This window comes from Cyanistes caeruleus, chromosome 2 (assembly GCF_971803275.1).
Source record: "Cyanistes caeruleus chromosome 2, bCyaCae1.hap1.1, whole genome shotgun sequence".
Taxonomy (NCBI): domain Eukaryota; kingdom Metazoa; phylum Chordata; class Aves; order Passeriformes; family Paridae; genus Cyanistes; species Cyanistes caeruleus.
This window is the reverse complement of record NC_141702.1, coordinates 190,143-211,555: the sequence shown is the minus strand read 5'-3', so window position 1 is coordinate 211,555 and position 21,413 is coordinate 190,143. Positions and strand designations below refer to the sequence as shown.

General features: G+C 55.3%; 2 protein-coding genes across 5 annotated transcripts; one reads left to right on the top strand and one right to left on the bottom strand.

The window, feature by feature from the left end:
- The first annotated feature begins 4 nt into the window (after positions 1-4).
- On the top strand, positions 5-7,153 carry LOC111922259 (low density lipoprotein receptor adapter protein 1-like). Of its 3 annotated transcripts, none has more exons than XM_086875250.1 (9): positions 5-208; positions 1,818-1,960; positions 2,447-2,559; positions 3,497-3,611; positions 3,990-4,065; positions 4,469-4,581; positions 5,476-5,525; positions 6,436-6,473; positions 6,594-7,153. In XM_086875250.1, the coding sequence occupies exons 1-9, from the start codon at positions 124-126 to the stop codon at positions 6,695-6,697; spliced, it is 837 nt and encodes a 278-aa protein (XP_086731376.1). In that variant the 5' UTR covers positions 5-123; the 3' UTR covers positions 6,698-7,153. The 3 variants fall into 3 exon arrangements, with proteins under 3 accessions (XP_086731376.1, XP_086731375.1, XP_086731374.1); XM_086875249.1 differs by having other exon boundaries at positions 6,433-6,473; XM_086875248.1 differs by having other exon boundaries at positions 6,364-6,473.
- A 1,659-nt stretch (positions 7,154-8,812) lies between these two features.
- Positions 8,813-20,966, bottom strand: FNDC4 (fibronectin type III domain containing 4). 2 transcript variants are annotated; one of them, XM_086875251.1, is made up of 6 exons: positions 20,792-20,966; positions 14,937-15,052; positions 14,232-14,436; positions 13,297-13,386; positions 11,025-11,158; positions 8,813-10,064 (listed from the first exon to the last, which is right to left on the bottom strand). In XM_086875251.1, exons 1-6 carry the CDS (start codon positions 20,862-20,864, stop codon positions 10,032-10,034), a joined length of 651 nt encoding a protein of 216 aa, XP_086731377.1. In that variant the 5' UTR covers positions 20,865-20,966; the 3' UTR covers positions 8,813-10,031. The 2 variants fall into 2 exon arrangements, with proteins under 2 accessions (XP_086731377.1, XP_086731378.1); XM_086875252.1 differs by having other exon boundaries at positions 8,813-10,067; positions 20,792-20,965.
- Between the last annotated feature and the right edge of the window lie 447 nt (positions 20,967-21,413).

The following is a 21,413-nucleotide window of genomic DNA, read 5'->3' as shown; positions in this document are numbered from 1 at the left end:
CCCCGTCGCCGCGGCAACCCCGTCGCCTCCGCCGCGCTGACGCGAGTGCGTCGAGTCCGCGGGGACCGACCTCCCCCCCCGCCACACCGGCAGGGATCGGCTCGCCTCGATCCCCGCTCCGCTATGGAGGCGCTGCGTGCTGCGGGGCGTGCCGTGCTGCGGAGCCCGCGCCTCGCCCGGCACGGCCTGGGTCTCCGCCGGCGGCGCAGTGAGTGCGGACGGGTGCGGGGGTCGGGGCCGGGGCCGGGCATCGCTCCGGGCGGGGAGCCCGCATTTCGGCGCAGTCGGGCTCGGAATACGGCCGCTGCCTGCTGCAGGCTGAGGGGCCTGGAGGATTCGGGGGAGCGGGAGCGGCTGTGGGGGTAGCCGGGTTAGGGAAGGCGAGGGGGTTGGCCCCTGCCGGCCTCGGGGCACCGTAGGGCTGCAGCTTCCCGCCGAGCCCTCTCTGCCCCGCTCCCCGGGCTGTCGCTTCCTGCCCCACAGGGCCACAGGGGGCTGACGGGCCTGGACTGCCCTGCCGGGCGCTGGAACACGCTGGGCTGCACCGGGGTCCTCCGCAGGCCTTGGGCCCCTCGGGCTGCCGCGCCTGCTCCTCTGCCCGTGTGCCAGGCCAGCCCGTGCTGTCTGCGGCAGGATCCCACAGCAACCCACGGACACATCCCTGGAAGTGTTCAGGGCTGGGCTGCGCGGGGCTTCGAGCAACCTGGTCTAGTGGAAGGTGTCCCTGCCTGTGGGAGTGAAACTGGATGAGCTTTAAGGTCTTTTCCCAGCCAAACCGCTCCATGATTCCATGACCCCGCAGGTACCCTGTGGCACAGGAGGGCCTCGTCTGGCTGTTCTCAGTCAGCTGCCCAAGGCTTTGCTGGAGCAGCACTTGCCCTGGCAGCGCTGGTGTACTTGGACTGTCCTCAGAGTTTGGAGTGCCCAGCTCCTGTGGGCTTCCTGTCCCAACTCCTGAGGGTCTGCTCTTGAGGGTGGCTGGCCCCCAGGGGCAGACAGGGTTCTACTGGCCGGGATGGAGGTCACTGGTGCCTGCATGGCACCAGGCAGCCTCCCTGATAGTAGTCACTTGTGCAAGAGTATGCTGTGCAAATAAAGTCTCCTGATTTCCCTGTGGGTTCAGATTATTCCAATTATGAGCTGGACCCTTCTGCAAGTGTGCCAGTAATGCTCAGGGAGCAAATCCCAGGGAAGAGGTGAAAATAACCCTGAAAAGTATTAGCTTAGTGTGAGTGGTGCATACCTTGGCAATTCCTATCTCTTTCTTAACAAAGCATCTCTGTGGTGCAGTTACTTCCCAGTCACCCCAGCTTGGATCACAAGTGCGGACTAAGCTGCCCCTGCCCTGGCAGCCTGCTGCTGCAGATGAGATGCCAAGGGGTTTGCTTACACTGGGCCAGTTGAGGGATTTTCATCTGAGCCTGGCAGTGAATGCTGCTGCTCTTCAGGTGTGTGAGCAGCCCAGGTGACTGAGATGAATGCACTACAGAGAACATTTTGTTTGTAATGAAACAGATGAGACCCAGGAGCACAAGGTTTTTGCAGGCAGCAATGAGGGCTGCAGCATCCACAGCCCTGTGCGGGTATGCAGGAGATGTCTGTCTGTGCTGACAGAACCTGGACTTCCAGGGCTAGAGGACTAGAGCTTCAAGGGTGAACTGCCCACTCCTGTTCCTCTTACGAGAGTGTCACAGAGCTAGGAGAGTGTCCTGCTGGGGACAGGGAGCAACACTGCTGCTGGGAGCCATGGGGTGACTCTGGCAGGACTAGCTGTGGGACTGCTGGCACATGGGTTCTAAGGGCTTTTGTCTTCGTAGAGCTTCCTGAGAGCTGGGCTGATATGCAGGAGCCACTGCTTGAGGGGATGTGCTTCACCCTCAAGTATCTGGGCATGACGCTGGTAGAAAAACCAAAAGGAGAAGACATGGCTGCTGCTGCCATCCGCAGGATCGTGGCCACGGTGAGACCCAGTCCTGGGGCCCTCGTGTGCTGGGTTCAGAGCCCAGTCCCTGCGCTCCAGGAAGTGCCTGTGTCCTAGCCCTGAACTCCAGTGAGAGACTGTGCCCTTCCTAAGAGGAGGGTGGTATGCAAGAGGCTACTGGTGTCTGCCAGTGTGCTGTGAGGAAGTTGTCTTCCACCAGGACAGCCCCATCCACCTGCTCCCACACCTGAACCTGGCTGGGAGCAGAGCTTTGCCTGCCACAGCACAGAGAGGAGGGTGAAGTATTGGGAGAGGTGAGGTCTGTCCTTTCCTGTGTGTGTGGCAGTAGTGTGAACAGATTTGAGGAGTGGTGTGTGTAGGGCATGCCTGATTGCCCGACTGCTGTCCCATCTTGTATCCAAGTGAGTGATACTGTACAGAGTCTGCAGGGCTCCTTCCAGCAAGGGGGTGAGGTGAAGACCCTTGCCAGATTTGCAGAGATTGTTGGTGTTTTTCCACTGCCAGGCACGGGTCGGAGCTCGCAAGTTTCAGAAGGTGATTCTGACAGTGTCTCCAAGGGGCATCTCACTGCAGGATGCAGACACTAAGGAGATGGTGGAGAACATCTCCATCTACAGGTGGGCATACATGGGTGTGGGCTGGGTGGTCCCCAGCAGCCAGCTGCAGACTGATGGGAATTTGAGCAGCCAGGGAGGGCTGGGCCTTCTGTCAGCAGTACCTTCAAGCTTAGGTCTTTCCTTGGCTCTCTGAGGCCTGTGCCCTCTTTCTGCTGTGCTCCCAGCACTGCCTGAGGCTGAGTGTAGGCAGGGTCTTGTGTGGCCTTGAGTTCATCAGCTTATCCATCATTTCCATGTGCCCTGCTTGTCTCTTCTGGCATTCAGCAGGATTTTGAGGCTTGTGACTGGAAAGCCCCGCAGATAGGACAGGACTGTGGGTCTGTCTTCACTGCTGTGGGAGCACTCTTCTGGCTGCAGGATGCCAGAAACTGCAGCTTACTTGGGTGGGCTAAAGGCAGTTGCTGTGAGAGCTGATGTTGATTTCTCGTGCTACCACTTGTCCTTTGGCTGGGTTTGGTGACGGTGGGTGCTGGGTGTGAGGGCAGTAAGTGTGCAGTCTGGTGGCTAGATGGGAAGCAGACATAGGACATCTCTTTGCTGCAAAATGTAGGTCTCAGCACCAGAGCTGATGTGCCAGGTCAGACCATCCCTCTGCCTGGCCTCCAGCTGTGTCCTTGGAGGCAATTACCCACCCTTCTGTGCTCCTCTTGTCCCAAAGCTTGAGTAGCTTGAGTTCACACACTGGCTTGAGCTGGCCATCAGAAAACTACATGGCACTCTGGGATGGCACAGGAGGGAGTGCCTGTGGATGCATTGATTTCTTACCTGCTGCAGGTACCAGGCGGCCTCTGGCCCTTGCTGGGGGTTTGGGCTGTCTGATCTGCTCGGGCAGGTGAAAGCTTCAGGTTGTCAGCAGTGCTTGCTGTTGTGCTGGGAGTGCAGCAGAAGTCCCGTGCTGGGGTTCCAGACTGTCCTGACAGGTCTTCTCTGCCCACAGGATCTCCTACTGCACAACAGACAAGCTGCAGAACAAGGTCTTTGCTTATGTTGCCCAGAGCCAGGAGAGCGGGGCACTGGAGTGCCATGCCTTCCTCTCACCGAAGAAGAAGATTGTAAGCACTTGCCTTCTACTCTTGGCTCCGTGAGGTGTGGGTGGGAGTAAGGGCCTGCTTTCTTTGCCTTCAGTGGCAGAAGGACTTTACCTCTGCGAACCTCAGCTGGATTTTGAGCCAGGGAGCAGGTATGCTTATGTGCTGCAGAGGCAGGGAGTGAGCAAAGGGGGATTTCCTGTCCCAACTCCTGAGGGTCTGCTCTAGAGGGTGGCTGGCCCCCAGGGGCAGACAGACACAGAACTGAGCTCTGGCCTTCTATCTGTGTATTCTGCAGAGAAAGGCATCAAGGGATGCTGGGGGGGCGGGTCTCACCTCATGGGTTATCCTGGATTGAGGGCCCAGGTGGACGCAGGCATTCCGTCTCTTTCATATGCACAGGCCCAGGCTGTGACTCTGACCGTGGCCCAGGCCTTTCAGATGGCACTTGATCTCTGGGAAGCAACACATACTGCAGGTAGGAGGAATTTCTCAGATATATCTCTCTGCACAGCCCTGGAATCAGTGTCTCTGGTGTGGGATCCTGTCCTGGGCTGCCTGGAGGGGAGATGGCTTGCTGCCTGGCTGGTGAAACACACCAAACAGGGAGTGCTGTCCTTATGGTTGTGTTCTCTGGTAGTGCCCATCTCTGGCTGGGGTGGGAGGTGTACCTGCTGTCTATGCTGAACTGCTGTGCATTGCCTGAGCTGTAGCCCAGCTCAGGTCACCTGCCCTGAGCAGTGACTTCTCACCCTTGTTTGTACCCTCCTGCCAGCACTGCAGGGATTCCCCATTCCCCACGCACAGTCTTGCCTGTACATTCCCAGCTGGGCTTTCTGCAGGTTGCAGGCACTAACTTTGCTGCTTTTGCCCTGTCCCAGGCTCTAGGCAGGATCAGCCCCTTCACCCTTCATCTGTCTTGGAGAGCAGTGAGCCTGGCAGACCCTGTGAGCCAGCTCCCTCAGGGAGCGCTCCCTTCAGACACCACTTTGGGGTACAGTATGTGCAGGTCAGGCCCATGTCCAGGGCTGTCTGGAATTAGGGCAGGGACAGAGTGACCCCTCTGTAGCTCCCTGCTCCTGCCCTCCCAGAACCCTGCACAGCCCCCATCGCACATGGCAGCCTGATGTGAGGAGGTGCACTGTACTGTGTAGCTCACACAGCAGGTGCAGTCCCTTGGTATCTGTGCTTCAGAAGCTCTGCTCTCAGGCCCAGCACTGCTGTAGCTTCAGCCCTGCTCTGCTGGCCCTGTCACACAGGGACCTGGGCTGCACACCTGGTTTCATGGCTGGGGTGAGAGTTGCCTCTGAAGGAGAGGACCTTTGGATCATCATCCTGCCAGCCTGGGCTAAGGCTCAGCCCAGCCCATCTGCACTGCACCTCCTGCATGGCCACAGCTATCAGAGCATTGTCATCCTGGTCTCACTATATCCCTGTCCGGGAGCTTCTGGATGCTTGGTCCGGGGCCTCATGTTTCCAGTGTGAGTCCATCCTGGCAGTGCTTAGGGTTGTACCTATGTGCAGCCTGCTCCTGCTAGTCTCTGCCTGCCCCTCCAGCTGCAGGGTGTGCCCACTCACCACTGTCCCTGGGCAGAGCTGCACTGTGTCACCAGCTCTGTTAGCATGGTCCATGCTTGCATTTGAGGCTTTGCACCTGGAGGGGCCAAGCTATGGTCTGTCTGTCCTTGTGTGCCCAAGCCCAGAGGGTTCTGGCAGCCCAGCACTCCAGTCTTTCCCCACTGCTTGTGGGAAGCCTTTGTACTGTGCCTGGGGCGTGACTGTCTTATGAAGGGGCCAGACGGCATCTGAGCAGCCCAGCCTTGCTCCTGGCAGAGACCTGCCCATGCAATGAGATGTCATGGTGGGTTTTTGTTTGTTTGCTTCCCAGGAGGTGGAGGAGGAGGAGGAAGATGATAATGTCAATGAAACCTTACCTGGGTAGGTGGTAAGCTGCTGCTTGTATTCAGGGATCTCTCTAATGAACTCTGTCGTGTTTCCTTCCCTGTGCCCCATGCAAGGGGAGCTGCTTGGGCCATGGGCATAGTGCGATCATGGAGGAGAGCTGCATGGAACCAAGGGGGGAGTTTCCTGGTCTTTCTCTGCTTCTATCAGCTGAGAACTCAAGCAAACAGAGGGTTGGTTGATTGGTGGAGGAACAGACCATGCAGTCCAGCTTTTACAGCAGAGATGTGGGGGACTTATGTTGATGGCCAGGATGCATCCAGAGATATTTCTTACTCTCTTTCTGCCAGTCTTTGCTGAGGCCAGCCTGTCCAGACATGCCTCTCACATGGGATTCAGTTGTCCTTCTTCTCCCACTCATTTCCCTGGGGGTTGGACCAGGATGGATGCCTGGTCATACTGACTTTTGAGTGGACTGGGCCTGTGGGCTGAGCTTGATGGTGTGTATCCTGTGCTGGTACAGCGAAGTGGATTAACCTGCAGGTTTGCAGAAACCCGTGAGGTTTGCCCTGTGAGGCCCATTCCATCATGGCTGTTCTCCATGTACATCACAGCAGGCACCCAGCTGGGGTCTGGCAGGTCTGAGGTTGGGTTGAGCCAGCGTCACCCAGGAACCAGTGTGTGCACAGACTGGAGCTGTATGTGTAGTCCAATGAAGCACCACCCTTTTGGACATGGGGCTCCTGATGGGAAGGACATATGGCTTTGCAGTCTTGGGACAGGCTGGCTGGGGAAGAGAGTTTGGTAGCAAGGGGGCTTAGAGCCTTCTGCATTCCCAGTACCTGCTGCTCTTGTGCCATTCCTGCCGTGTCAGGGTCATGAGCGTGCCGTGTCTCAGGAGGCCATGCTTGGGGTATGATGCATGCTGTGTTCTCTTCCAAAGCAGCGTGGAGGAGCTGGAGAAGGGAGCACACAGCCCAGCAGGTAACTTTCTTCAGTGATGCATTGTCTCATCCCCCAGCATGTCCTCTGCAAGGCAAGGGGGGGCTGATGCTCACTTTTCAGAATTAATGTTTCTTGTGCCCCCGTTGACCTCTCCTACAGCACAGCTATTATGCTACCGCCTGGGGCCGCCCCCGGACAGCTGGACGGTGCTGGGAGGGGTTGGACACTCACCCAGCGCTGGCCCCAAGACTCCCCTGGGCTAAGCCAAATCTCTGCAACAACGGACCAGCCACTCAGGATTCACCCTGTGCCTGCACCTGGGCCAGCCAGTGCCTGGCACTGCCCTGGCACTGCCCTCCTGACACGGGGGCTGCTGGCACTGCTGCCATGGAGTGCACAGGCTGTAACACCTTCTCCTTGTCCTGTGCTGCCTGCATGAACCGCCTCGAGCTGCAGCTGCTCCCAGCTTGGGCTGGGGGACCGATGCTCCTCACTCTGCTCACTCCCAGGCCATGCAGGACCACCCTGCGTGCTCTGAGCCTTCCTAATGCAGGCAGTGTACACCCTCAGGGAGCAACAGCTCTTGGCCTGGAGCAGTATGTGATGAAGGCCTTGCCCCTGCAGTTCAACCCCCTACCCTCTCACAAGTGAAATGACCTGGTTTTTAAAGGAATGCTCTGCCTTTATAGAGAAATAAACTGATTTTTTTACTGTTGTCAGTTGGGTTTGAGTCCTGGATGGGTGCCATGCATAAGCATGCAGGGTACTCTGTCTCCTGCACTGCCTGTGGTGAGGGTTGCTGTGCCCCAGGCTCATGGAGCCTGGACCTCCCACACCTTCCTTGGCTGTGAGCCCTGAGGGAGCAGTTCCTCCTTGTGCTGAGGGCTGCCAGGGCCCAGGATGCCTTTATGACTTGGGAGGAGCAGGTTCAGGCTCTGGTGTACTGGTGTCTTGAGCACCTGTGAATGTCACCTGCACTGACAGGAGGTGCTGCTGACCACTCTGAAGCCAGGGCAGACACAAGCCCTTGTGTGCCAGCTGCTCTGAAGTGTCTCTGCCCTGCTGCACCCCAGCTGTGCTCTATGGAGGCAAGCCATGCATTTGGTTTCCTTCTTCAGATGCAGCAGGGGAGGCTGCAGGATGTCAGGTTTCTTTGGCACCAAGAAACAAGTGGTAGCTTGCAGCTGTGTTCTGGCCAAGCCCCTCACTGCTGGGTTCCTGTCACATCTCTGCACAGCTGCCCTTCTCAGCTGGGCACGATTGCTGGCTGCAGCTGTGGTGGCAGGGCTGCTCTCCCAGCGAGTGCCACAGGCACTGGGGTGACAGATCAGTCAGGAGCTGTGCATGGTTTTTTTCATTTGAGGTTTTGCATATTGAATGTGGTTTCATGCCTTTTTTTTTTCAGCTGGGAGTACAGAGCAACACATAACTTGTTAGGGTGAGCAGATCATTGTCAGGCTTTCAGCTTCCAGCACTCATCTCTGCAATTCCCTGCCCTCCTGCATTGCCATAGTCTGAGAAGAAGTAGTGATTGGGGGCTTGTTTTGGTTTTGTTTATTTGTTTGTGTTTTGGGGTTTTTGTTTTGTTTTGTTTTGTTTTTTTTCAGAGGGAAAGGGCTCTTTCCTCAACAACACACCCTGATTTTACATTTAATGTCAGACTTGTGTTCCTTTTTTATGTGGTCAAAACCTCTGCATTTTGACTCTTTTTGTTTTTTTGGGTTTTTTTTTTGTGCCTTCCCTAGTTCCTCACCTCTGCAACACTGCCTGATCCTTTGATTCTTTGTATGTGCCTCTGGCCTGGTTAAAATCTCATGATAGCAGGTATGTCTGCTATGATATTCCAAGACAGAACTTCTAAACATTTTCCAGAGCACTAGAACATCCTTAAAACTCTTGTATTTCCCTGACAGACCTAGTTTTTTTAATGTACCTCCTTAAAAAGAGCTAGCAGGCAAAACAAGGTGTTTGTGTCTCTGGAGCTGTGGCTGTGTTCCCTGCAGCCCAGGTTACAGCCCAGCAACGGTTCCATCCCTCTGCCATGGTGCTGTTGCTCCTCAGGTACCTCTCTCAGCAGAGCAAGGAGCAGCACAGGCCCCTCTGACCAGCAGCCTGTCAAGGTCAGACCTTGGCCCCTTCTTGGCTCTGCTGCTGGGAAGTCTCTGCTCTCTGCAGAGGAGCAGCCAGGATGTCACCCTCAGTGGGACCAGATGGCCCAGCTTGCAGCAGCAGCTCTCCTTCAAGAGCCAGAGGAGTGCAAGGTGAGCCTGGAGGACCTCCAGCTCTTGCACAGCATGCACAAACAGATCTTCTATGGGGCAGGACACATGCATTCAAGAACTTGTATGCATGCATGGACACACACAGAGACCTACAGCTCTGATGCTGCCTTTGAGCCAGGATGTTTTTATTGAAAAGACCCTGCCATAGGAGTTGCTTATCTTGTCCCCTCCCCGCCTAGTCCTGCAGCAGGAGCTGAGCAGCACCTGGAAGGAAAAGTCCTGAAAGTGCTTTTACTGGGAGATTTATTCCTGGAAGACGCTGGATCCTGTGATGCTTGAGTCCAGGGCTGCAGAGCCTGTCTGAATGGAGGGAGAGCAGCAGCCAGGGCAGCAGGGAGCATCCTTGTTTCACCCCATTCCCTCCAACTGACACCTTGCGGGCCTCACCACATTGTCTCCTCCAGGCAGCACAGGCACAGTGCTGCTCAAAAAGTGCTTGGCAGCTTCCCTCAAACAGCCTGAATGTGCCAGCATTGAGCCCTACCAGAGACACAGCCATGCCCTGACACTGTCCACTTTCCCAGTGGGAGCTTCCACCAGCACTCCCTGCCCCAGCTGTAGGCTTTGTGGACTGGCCAGGCACTGTGACAGCACCAGCTCCTCACTGTCCCTCGTGTCTTTGTCCTCTGCCTTTGTCCTCTGTCTGTAGACAGAGAATTTGAAGCCCCTGACAAGGGGGCCATGACAGGGTGCAGTAGAGCCCTGTTCTCCAGCAGCAATCCACTCATCCCATGTTGGCTGAGCCCAAGCCTCCTGCCACCTGGCCACAGCTCTTCTGGCAGTACAAGGGCAATGCCTGCACTGCCCTGTTTCCTCAGCCCTGGCACCCTGAGGGGAGCGGCTCCTGCCCTCTGCAAGCGACACCCAAGGCCAAACAGGCAGCTGAGAGCAAGGTCTGCCTCCTGATGCTGGGCAGGTGTGCAGTGCCACAGCTGCACCCAGGCCTGTGGCCAAGCTGGTGCACAGGGACAAGGCCTCCCCTCAGGTCGCTGCATCAGCCCGTTGGCTCCCCTTGGCTCCCTCCCACCCTAGCCAGTGGTGTGGCCCCCCACCCATCCTCAACTTCATGCTTCCCACCGGGAGGGGAGGAGGGCCAGGTGTGTGGGATGGGCAGAACCATGCTCTGCATGCATAGCTTGGGAGCTGGCTCCATGCACATCCCCAGACAGATGCCCTCAGGAAAGCGAGAGTTCTGATACGTGGATCGTCGCATGCTGAGTTCCAGGCCGCACGCCTGGTGCTGCCTCTTCTTCCAAGGCCTGCTTTGGCTCTGGCAGGACACCCAAGATCCCAGACGGCAGAGCTGGTGTTGCACTTACACCTCGATGATATTGACTGAGGGAGATTTCTTCTATGAGAGAAAAATCTACTTTAAGACCCTGCTTTGCTGCACCCCTGGAATCAGACCCGATGTCAGAGCCCCTCAGCCTGCAGCAGCCATCACGACCAGCAGACCTCAGCAGAGCAGGGTCAGGGAGTCGAGATCCAAGAGGAGGGATCTCTCTGGCAAGGAGTAATCAGCAAGCTGAAGAATCAGAAGGAGGGGAACTGGGGACTTAAATCCAAACAGGAAGCCTCTGCTCCTGACATCTGCTGGAAACCAAGATGTGGAATCAGTGTGGAAGTCAGGCTACACAGTGAGGAGAGTTCCCACCCTTGACAGAGGCAGCAGATGAGACACAAGCAAAGCCCTAACATACGGTCTCATTAGAGTATCAGGGCTATAACTGTCTTTGGCAGGTAGCAAAGGGAGAATTGTCAGGTGCTGAGGGAACAGCCAGATGAAGGTACTGGTCCCTCCCCATCCACAGCCTGGCATAGCACTTCACCAGGGTGAGGAAGGGGCTCTGGAATAACTTGTGTGGTGATGACCCAGAGCCAGCTGCAGTAAAGGCAGAAAGTGAGCGCTCACAGACCAGTGCAGGAACCATGAGAACAGCTGCCTAGCGTGTCCACTCCCGCCTGAACAGGAAGGAGCCAGACCTGTCCATCAGTGCAGGAGAGATGCAGCCTTGGAGGGGCGTGATGAAGGGTCTGTTACAGTCAGAGGTCAGGTACCACCCTGCAATGCAAGAGCTATCCCAGCTGTTTTATCTTCTTGTCTCTTCCCATGTTTCTCTGGCAATCACCCATGGGGCACAAACACTGCCTCAGAGACCAGGGCTCACTGAACCCTAAAAGCCCTCAGCCTTTGGGGTGAGAGCACAAGCCAGGTTGTTTCCATTTCTGGAGAGAGCCAGACTCCATCCAGGCTGCAAGCCCCAGAAGACACCACATGCCATCGCTCCTGCCTGCCCTCCCCACTCACCTTGCTCCGCAGCAGCCCTCCGCTTGGTCGCTCTGGTGTGCTATGCTCTGAGGATGGCTTTGTCTTCTCCTTGTTGTTGTTGGAGTCGTTATCCTTGATGATATCATATTGTCTGCAGAACAGGGCGATCACCGCTGCCCAGAGACAGACTGGATGAAGGACTCCCTCACAGTGGCTGCCTCTGTCTCCCCTCCCCACAGCATTCCAGCTGCAGGGCAGTTGTGCCCAGGGCTCCTTGGGATGCTGCAAACCCACACCCCCACCTGCATCAGCCTGCACCACCCCAGGTACCCCTGCATGTGTGGCCAGGCCAGTTTCCTCGGGCAGACAGGCATGGATGTGGCTAAGGCCACTGAGCCACACGAGGCGCTCAGCACTCACCAAAGGCAGACGCTGAGGCACTCAAACAGGGACAGGGAGGTCAATGGGCAGCTGCATGGGCTTTGGAGTGCCTCCAGCAAGGCATTAAAGTTTGTACTGCTGCTTGTGACTCTCACAAAAGCCAGCCTTTTTCTTTGTGCAAACTGTCTGTGGGATCAGTCTGTCATGCTTTCATAGCATGCATCTCATGCAGCATGTCCCACAACTGGGAACCCTGGACACAGGAGTCTGAAGTGATGCCCCCAGGTGAGACCAAGCTGGACTGATCAATCCCCAGTGTGTGTAGACACACAGACACACACAGACACACACAGACACACACAGACACAGTGTGCACACACAGACACACACACACACACGCACACACACACAGAGACACACACAGACACACACACGCACACACACACAGACACAGTGCACACACACACACACACAGACACACAGACACACACAGACACACACAGACACAGTGTGCACACACACACAGACACACACACACACACACAGTGCACACACAGACAGTGTGCACACACAGACACACACACACACACGCACACACACACAGAGACACACACAGACACACACACACACACAGACACACACACAGAGACACACACAGACACACACACGCACACACACACAGACACAGTGCACACACACACACACACAGACACACAGACACACACAGACACAGACACACACAGACACAGTGTGCTCACACAGACACACACACACACACGCACACACACACAGAGACACACACAGACACACACACACACAGACACACACACAGAGACACACACAGACACACACACGCACACACACACAGACACAGTGCACACACACACACACACACACACACAGACACACACACACACAGTGCACACACAGACACACACACACACAGACACAGAGACATACACACACAGGCACACAGGCACACACACAGTGCACGCACACACACACACACAGTGCACACACACACACACACACACATACAGGCACACACACACACATGCACACACACACACAGACACACACAGACACACACAGACACAGTGTGCACACACAGACACACACACAGTGCACACACACAGACACACACACACACACACACACACACACAGACACACAGACACAGAGACACACACACACAGGCACACAGGCACACACACAGTGCACACACACAGGCACACATAGACACACACAGGCACACACAGACTGGGCCTGACTCCTCCCAGCTGGCATCCTGATACATCAACCTGTGCCAGGTGTAAACTACCAGCAGTCATCTTGTATTTTTTTTTCCAGTGCCCTAGAAGAGTGTCAAGGCTAGGGCAAGGAGAAATTCCTGCAAGATGCCACTACAAAATCCAAATTTTCTGGGAAGGGAGAAGGGGATCAATGACTTCCCATTGACAGCAGCTGCATGTGGCCAGTCAGGAGCTGAGTTACCTCCTAGGCTCCCATGCTTCCACGGCAGTCTGCACTGGCTCTAATTGTGCTGTACTGGAGCAAATCACCTTCTTTACAGCTTTAGCAGACTGAGGCACAGCCTCTACCAGCTAGTGCAGTATTGTTAGCAGTCACAACATCTAAGGCCCAAGCAACACAATCGTCACTGTCAGTTGGGATGCTCCCACCCTGTAATTCCAGGTCCCATTCTGTCTCCTGCTCTTCAACATACTCCAGGCCATTACTGCTGAGCAGTGGCTGTCCTTGCTCCTTTTACCCCACTGGTTCCAGCACCTACAGAGACTCAATGCACTTACTAGAAAGGGTGCCAGACCCTCACCAGTGTGCCTCTGCACTCTCTTGATCCACATCTTCTTTGTGAACCAAGGATTGTACCCTTGCCTCAGCCCGCCAGATCACTGCTTGTGGCACTCACCTGCCCACATGAGCAGCACAGCCACAATGATAATAATCTCGCCTGTCTGCAGCTGCCGGTCTTTGTCCAGCCCTTCCATGGTGATGTCACCTGCAGAGAAGAGACCCCAAGCAGGGCTGGCAGCAGATACCCTCCCACTACAGCAACACTGGAGAAGGTGAGAAACTCCAAAGGAGAGAAGCCCACCTCCCCCAAACAAGGAAGGACGTCGGGTGACATCCTGTCTGGGGAGAGGACATGCATCCCGTGGCTTTCCTGTGTCATATAAACCATCCTTGCTACTGAAGTAGCCAGGGATTCCAACAGCTTGTTTGGGCTCATGTAGGGACTGCACAATGCATGCCAGTAATCACTAAGATCTGTCTCTACACAGCAACCAGGGCAGGTCAGGTCAGTTTAACACAGAAGTTCTGTGGAAAGTCAGCCATCTGCTTGCCCTGTCATACTCAAGACCCCTCTCATGTTTAGTGCTGGAGACAAACTTCCATGCTCTCTATGGGCATCATCTCTCTTGAATTCCTGGATTCTCTCATGGATCAGCATGTAGGCAACCCCAAGGCAACACAGATATGAGTAGTAAAAGAGACCATGGTGCTCTGTCATTTGTCCTTTGGTAGCCTCTGCAGTCTGGGAGATCTGAGAGTCTGTTCAGTACTGGCTTCCTACAGGCAGCAGCTGGGCAGGCCCCAGCAGCTGTCCTGGCCAGCCTCCCCAGCTGAATAGGAGCCAAGACCTGGAATAGGAGGGCTGCAAACCGTGGCTTGGGGACATTATCATGGACATATAATGGACACAACAGCAGCCTGTGTCCCCAGCAGCCTGCTGCTCAGTGCAGCACCTTCCTCACTGGTTGCTGAATCCCTGCCCATCTGCTGTACAGGCCTCCAGGTGGCCTCACCAGAGGCATCTGGGTGAGCTGGAAGGAGCTGCCTCACCTTGGTTGGAGCTGTTGGAAGGCAGGCGGTCAGTCTCCTTCAGGGTGCGGAAGTGGACACGCTTGCTAGCCTGGCTCTCCCCATACAGGCCAATGCTCTGCACCTGGATGATGTAGTCAGCGTCCTCTGCCAGGTCCCACAGCACACAGGCACGGTTGGTGGTGTTCACCTCCCGGATGAAGCGCTGCATCTGCCCATCCTGCCTCTGCCAGAGGGAAGAACTGTCACCCCCAGAAGGCTGTTTCCAGTGGCACCAGACACAGGCCACCAGCTGCAGGGCTATGCCCTCACTCCTCCCTTCCCAGGCAACCATCCACCCCAGGGCGGGCCAGCCTGCCCAGCAGTGCCTATTCAGCATGCCTGCATGGCCTGAGAGCCAGGCACCTCCCTGGAGAAGCCACCACCACCCAGGGCTGCATAGGTGGAGCAAAGCAAGCAAAGAAGGGTTATATCATGGCTGAGGCACCATCCTTACCTAGAGAAATCCCAGGGAAGCCATTGGAGGGACTACCCCCAATGAAGCCCACAGTCCTCTGCTTCCCACCAGGATGGATGGCTCAGATGGGGCACCCTGGCAAGGGCTGCTCAGCAACAGAGATGTCCTTGGGCAGATGCCAGAGGAGCCCCAGATTGTGGCAAAAGGACCGACATAGAAGCATGCTGGTAATCAGTGTCCCCAGTCCCCTGGGGACAGATCCTGGATACCTGCTGTAGAATGGCGTAGCCGATGACCACGTCTCCTTCTGGTACGTCCCAGGAGACTGTGGCAGAGTTTGCCTTCAGCTGCGTCACAGTCACGTTGACAGGGGACGGTGGCCTGTCTGCGTGAGCCAGGCATGGACCATGGCGAGGCACAGGAAAGAGGCAAAAGAAGATGTCTCAGAACAGGCACTCAGCCCTGCACATCACCGTGAGGCCTCTCCAACACCTGCCAATGGCAGCACGTTGGCTAGGGCTACAGGGAGCACCTTCCCTGGTGAACCTGTCCAGAGGAGATGAGTGGCACAGCAGATGGAGAAGCCTGAGCCCTGCCAGCAGCAACACATGCATAGCATGGTGCCTCCTGGGCTGGCAGGCAGCTACCCACTCTGTGCATGAGGAGTGTGCAGGTGCAGAGCTCTGGGGTTCCCCTGTGGATGGGCATGCCACAAACGCTTGGCACACCACCCAGAACTGAGTAGGAAGCAGCCCAGACACAGCAATGATATATTGATTGTGACAGAGAAAGGGGGCACCTTGGAATAAACACACTCTACGACTCAGCCTGGCTATCTCCTCTGCCTGGAATTACTCCTTGCTCCAGGGCATGGGGAAAGGCCAATGCTGAAGGCAGAGCTGGCTGTTCCAGTAATGCCTGGAAAATAGATCTTCCCAACAACATTAAGAATGAATATATAAGCAAACCTTTACTTGAAAGCTTTTAGGTGCACAATATGGTGAAAATCATATGTAGTATAGTAATGCTACAATTTATATAAGGTTAGTCGGTTAGTATACTTATCATATTCTGTCCAATTAAAAGGTTAGTTGGTTAGGTAATAATTCCTGGGGTCCTGCCCCAGTGGAAGCAGTCCAGAAGTTTCTCTTGCCCCGCTTTTGTTATGCTTGGTCCACATTCTGGCTGGAAAACAGAATGTCCTTGTAGCTGGTTCTGTTCTTGGAATAAGACTAAATAATATTTTTAGAAATGTGTTTATAAGGTTAGCTTATTATTCCTAAATGTAGGAAAGAAAGACAGGAAAAATACGAGAAGCTACAACCATGTGTTAACAATCTACATAGCCACAAATATATGAAAAATATAAAAAGCTAAAAATCTTAGGTATCACCAGCAGTGCAATGCCACTGACTGCAAAGCTGGCAGCAATGCTTGGCCATTGCTGCTCTATGGAAAGCTGACCTGACTGACCTATGGTCTGCACCACTGCCAATTTGAGATTTCACAGCACTAAGAGCACAACAGGATCCCACACAGTCCTGCACACAGAGACAAATTTTGTCTGGAAATTAGATACAGGAGCACATGGAAGACATTGAAGCTGCTGTTTGTGTGTTCTTACTCCCCACATCTAAGTCAGTGCCCTTCTACAAGCTGCCTGTGTAGCAGCTAGGGCTACAGGGTCAGTGCTGTGATTTATATAGAAAAAGAGTTCCAGGGGGCACCTGAGAACAAGAGAAAGGACAACCGTGACACCACCAACAACGTCAGTTAAAACACAAAAAGAGGTGATTTTTGCAAGCCAGCTGTTTAAGTCCATTAATTCACATCTGAATATACCCATATTCAGATCAAACCAGAGGAAGGCTGTGGTTCCCACTCTGACAAACTCAGGGTTGTGGTCTGCCAAGGGCAATTAAAACAAAGAGAAGAGCCCAGAAAACATGTTCTAAGAGAGACCCTGGGACTGAGTGTGTGTCCAGAAGTTTAACACACCACTAGGAGAGAGGGTTGTCAGAGACAAGGACACCACAGGATTCTGTTTTTCTCCTTCAGAAAACGAGTCTGGAAAACTGGAAAGGATTCAAAGATACACTCAAACATTCTTTATCCTACAAAGAGTGTATCTCTGTAGAATTTTACACATGGGGATCTGGTTCATCACTAACCTATAAGAGGGAGGGAGTCTTTAACTACAAGCCAACAGCAAAACAGGCTGAACAAAGCTGCCGACCCAGGCTTGTCCACTGCCCAGGGTGTACTCTGTCGGCACAAGAGCTGAACTTCCTGTAGATTAAATTATAGAATCATTGTGGTTGGAAAAGAGCTCCAGGATCATCAACTCCAACCTTTGACCAAGTAACCCCATGCCCACTAAACCGCATTGCAAAGTGTCACGTCCAGTCATTTCTTGAACACTTCCAGGGGTGGTGAACCCACCACTGCCCTGGGCAATTTGTCCAATGCTTAACCATTCTTTCAGTGAAGAAATTGTTCCTAATACCCAACCTGAACCTCCACTGGCACAACCTGAGGCCATTTCCCCTTGTCCTGTCACTTGTTCCCTGGAAGCAGAGCCCAACCCCGCCCTGGCTCCACCATCCTGTCAAGGAGTTGTAGAGAGTGCAAAGGTGCCTCCTGAGCTTCCTTTCATCCAGCCTGAGTTCCCCCAGCTCCCTCAGCCACCCACCAGACTTGTGCTTCAGTCCCTTCCCAACTCTGCTCCCTTCCCTGGACACGCTCCAGCCTGTCAATGTCTTTCTTTTGTCAATGTCTGCTGTTTGTGAGCAGCCAGGATTTGAGGTGCCTCAGCAGTGTCCAGCACAGGGAATCACTGCCCTGCTTCTGCTACCACACTATTGCTGACACAAGCCAGGATGCTCTTAGCTTTCTTGGCCAGTTCATGTTTAATTGCTGTCAACCAGCACCCTCAGGTTCTTTTCCACTGGGCCATTTTCCATCCTTGTCTGGTTTTCTGCCCCAGCCATGGCTGGCATCAGGTCAGCTGCTCAGTTAACAGCTGAGCTCAGGCAGCACCTGTCAGCCAGCAAACATCTGCTCCCTTGCGCTGTCCTAGACACAGGCATTTCAAAGTGTGGGTGCATGGTGGGCTGCATGTTTCTGCTTGTCTTCAAGCATAAGAATAGTTGTCCTAGGTTACCACTAGTTGGGTAGCTAGCAAGGTTTGTGCTAGCAAACATAATGGGGTCAGAACAACCCAAGAATCCAGTGGTGGAGATTGGTCCAGGATCCGATGCGGTCTGCACCAGCCAGTATGTGCCCAAACGACTCTTGGGCATGACTTGGAAGCTAGGACAAGGCAGAAAACCATTCTTCACAGGTAGCACTTAAGCGCCTCCCTCTTTGGATCTCATGATACCATGGATATGACCAGACCCTGCCAGCTGGCCTTGGGACAACAACAGGATATGGTGCTTCACAGGACGCATCAACAGTAATGAATTAGGTGCTTTTTTCACATCTAACAGAATTTAAAAAGTCCTGAATATGCGTGATGGGGGCGGTTAGACTACCAACCTTTAAATGTACGTGAAGAAATTAAAGACATGGTCTGACATCCCTGCACCACAGAAGTTTGTGGATGGAGTTTGTAGCAGCTGTCCAGCTCTTCTCAAGAATCTTCTGGGCTTCTGTGAGGTGCCCAACCTATCCCAGCTGAGGTTTCAGGCTGGGGATGCTGAGACACTGCCCTGGGACTGAGACACTTGGTGACTGGAGAACAAAGGCACTGCACCAATTCACAAGCCATGCTGCTGAGTCCACACAGGTCTGACAAGTGTTCCAGCTGTATTGAGCCAAAGCTTGCACAGACCCTGTCACTCACCAGCAGTAAAAGGGTGAGAGGACATGGGGACGTATCAGAGCCACAATACACATGGCTTGTCAGTGCATCACACCTCATGTATCCTAAGCACACTTGGTTCACACCCCAGGCCAGCAGCCCTGAGCCTGTGTGACAGGAGACTTGGTGTCCAGGCTACTGTTCTGCATTAGAAGAACCAGTGTTCCTTGATCAGTTTGATGCAGAATCAACTGCAGAAAACACATTTCTGAGCATACGGGATTTGCACACCCATCACGAAGAGAGAAGACAAGAAGCCTCAGAAGTCAAAACTTGAGAAGTTCACCCTAGATACACAGAGCAATGTTTAATCCCAGCCACCTCTGCTTTGGAGATAGGGTGGGAGAGCTGAGGTTTTTCACCCTGGAGAGAATGCTCTGGTAAGATATTGGAGCCCTTTCCAGTGCTTAAAGGGGCTCCAAGAGAGCTGGAGAGGGACTTTGGACAAAATGACAGGACAAGGAGAGGATAGCTTTTCACAGACAGAGGCCAGGATTAGATGGGATACTGGAAAGAAATTCTTCCCTGTGAGGGTGGGCAGGCCCTGGCACAGGTTGCCCAGAGAAGCTGTGGCCGCCCCTGGATCCCTGGAAGTGCTCAAGGCCAGGCTGGACAGGGCTTGGAGCAACATGGTCTTGTGGAAGGTGTGATTGCCCATACCAGGGGGGAGGAATGAGATGGGCTTTAAGGTCCCTTCCAAACCACACCATTCCAGGTTTCTATGAAATTCAAGATAAGACCTCAAAGTTGTTACAAGACCTCCAAAGGACAAAGCTTTGTGTATAATCCCCACATTGCACCTAATACTGTCCAGACTGCTCTGCAGCTGAGAGCAAAGCAGCTTTGTGCCAGAACTGTTGCTACAAAGGTCTGTGAATGCAAGGGCTCCAAAGTGCATGCTCTCTGAAACAAACACATTCTGGCTATAAAGTCAAGAAGATGCTACTGAGTTCTCTGGGAAAAGTGTGCCACTGTTCAGCTCAGTGAATTAACTGCTAATGATTCTACATCACTTATAAATGATCCAACTTCACTTTTTATTAAAGCCGTATTACAAAAGGGGCACCCCCACAGAAAGCACAGTCACTTAAGGCCCAGCACAGGTTTTGTCCTGTCTGTACAGCAGTGTGATCCTTTTGGGCCTGATTAAGGGGTGGGAAGAGCTGGGCTGTGTTCAAAGCTAGCAGCACTGCAGCCTGTGGCTGGACACTGGGAGGGACGGCCAGTGGGCAGTTAAAGGGATGGCCAGAGGGCAGTGGGAGGGATGACCAGTGAGCAGTAGGAAGGATGGGCAGTGGCCAGTGGGAAGGATGGCTGGTGGGCAGCTGGACATGGGACCAGATATCCCATGCATCCTGGCTCCATGGGTAGGCAAAGGGGCCAGACACGAGGGATGCTGGCACATGTGGTGCTGCAGAGGGAGGAGGGACAGGGCACGGCACGGCTCCACCGGTGCCCTCCCCATCCTGCTGTGATCCGGAGAGTGAACCACCCCTGTCCCCCCGCCCATGCCCTTGGGGCTGCTGCTCAAGGGCACCCAGATGTTTGCCCAACTTACTGCTGCAGCAGAGAGTAAGCACCAGACTGCACATCTAAAAATAAGTGGCCCCTTTTTAACACCCCTGACTGCATCTCTTCCTGAATCCGTCAGTACGTGTTTTGCAACACGGCAGAATGTAGAGAACACGTCTGGTACTCGCAATTTGATTTGATATCTCAAGTGACCTGTCGGGGGGCAAACAGACAGCAGGAAGCGGCTGCTGACAGCGGGCCATCCCGGCGAGTCAAAGGACACAAGGACAACGGTGCCTCCGGTGCACCGAGCTCGATGTTCCAGCGAACACCGGCAGGAAGGGACAGGATCCCAGTGACCCGGCCGGCCCCAGACGGGCGCAGCCCCGAGTGTCCCTGCTCGGGGCAGGAGCTCCCTGGGGCAGGACGGAACCCGCAGAGCGCCCACTGCCACCCGCGCCCTGCCCGCGGCGGGAGCCCTTGGGAGCCCCGGGAAGGGCAGCGCGGCAGCAGCCGTCCCCCGGGGAGGGGACACGGTCCGAGGCACAGAGGACTCGGAGGCCAAGGCGCCCCGAGAGTGCCCGAGGAGTCCTCGGGGATCGCGGCTAAAGGCCACGCCGGGGATGCAGTGAGGCCGGCGGGGCTATCTGGCGAGGACAGCGTCCCACAGCAGGGGCTGGCGCCCGGCAGAACGTCCCCGCCCGGCGGGCGCCAGCCCCGGTGCCCTCCCGGCCCGGCCGCACTTACTGGCTCGCACGAAACACAGGTCGCAGCCGAAGAGCACCAGGACCGGGCTGATCATCGCCGAGACTCGGGCCATGGCGGTGGGGGCTGCGGCCCGGCCGGGCGGCGGCCCTGGCACCGGCCCGGCTCCCTGCACCGCGGGACGGAGCGGGGCCGAGCCCCGGCCGCAGCGCGGGGGGGGCGGAACGGCCGCCGGGCCCGGCCCGCCCCCGAGCGCCGCCGCAGCGGCTCCGGCACCGCGGCGGCTCCGGCACCGCCTCTCAGCCGTGCCCCAGAGCTGCCGGCGCCGCCCCCGGGGCCCCGAGCTGCACCCCGAAATCGCCAGTGCCGCCCCCACCCTGTTATCGGACCCTCGGAACCACCAGCGCCGCTCCCGATATCGTTCTCCAATAGCCCCCAACGCCCCGCCCCAGGCTGCACCCCCAGCAAGCCCCAGAGCTATAGCTATTTCCATGCCGTACCCCCAAAGCCCCCAGAGCTATAGCTATTTCCATGCCGTACCCCCAAAGCCCCCAGAGCTATAGCTATTTCCATGCCGTACCCCCAGCGCCCCCAGCGCCCCCTCTCCCCGGCACGGGAGGCTCCGCTCGCAGACACGGGTCCTGCACTGGCCCCGCGGTCGCGC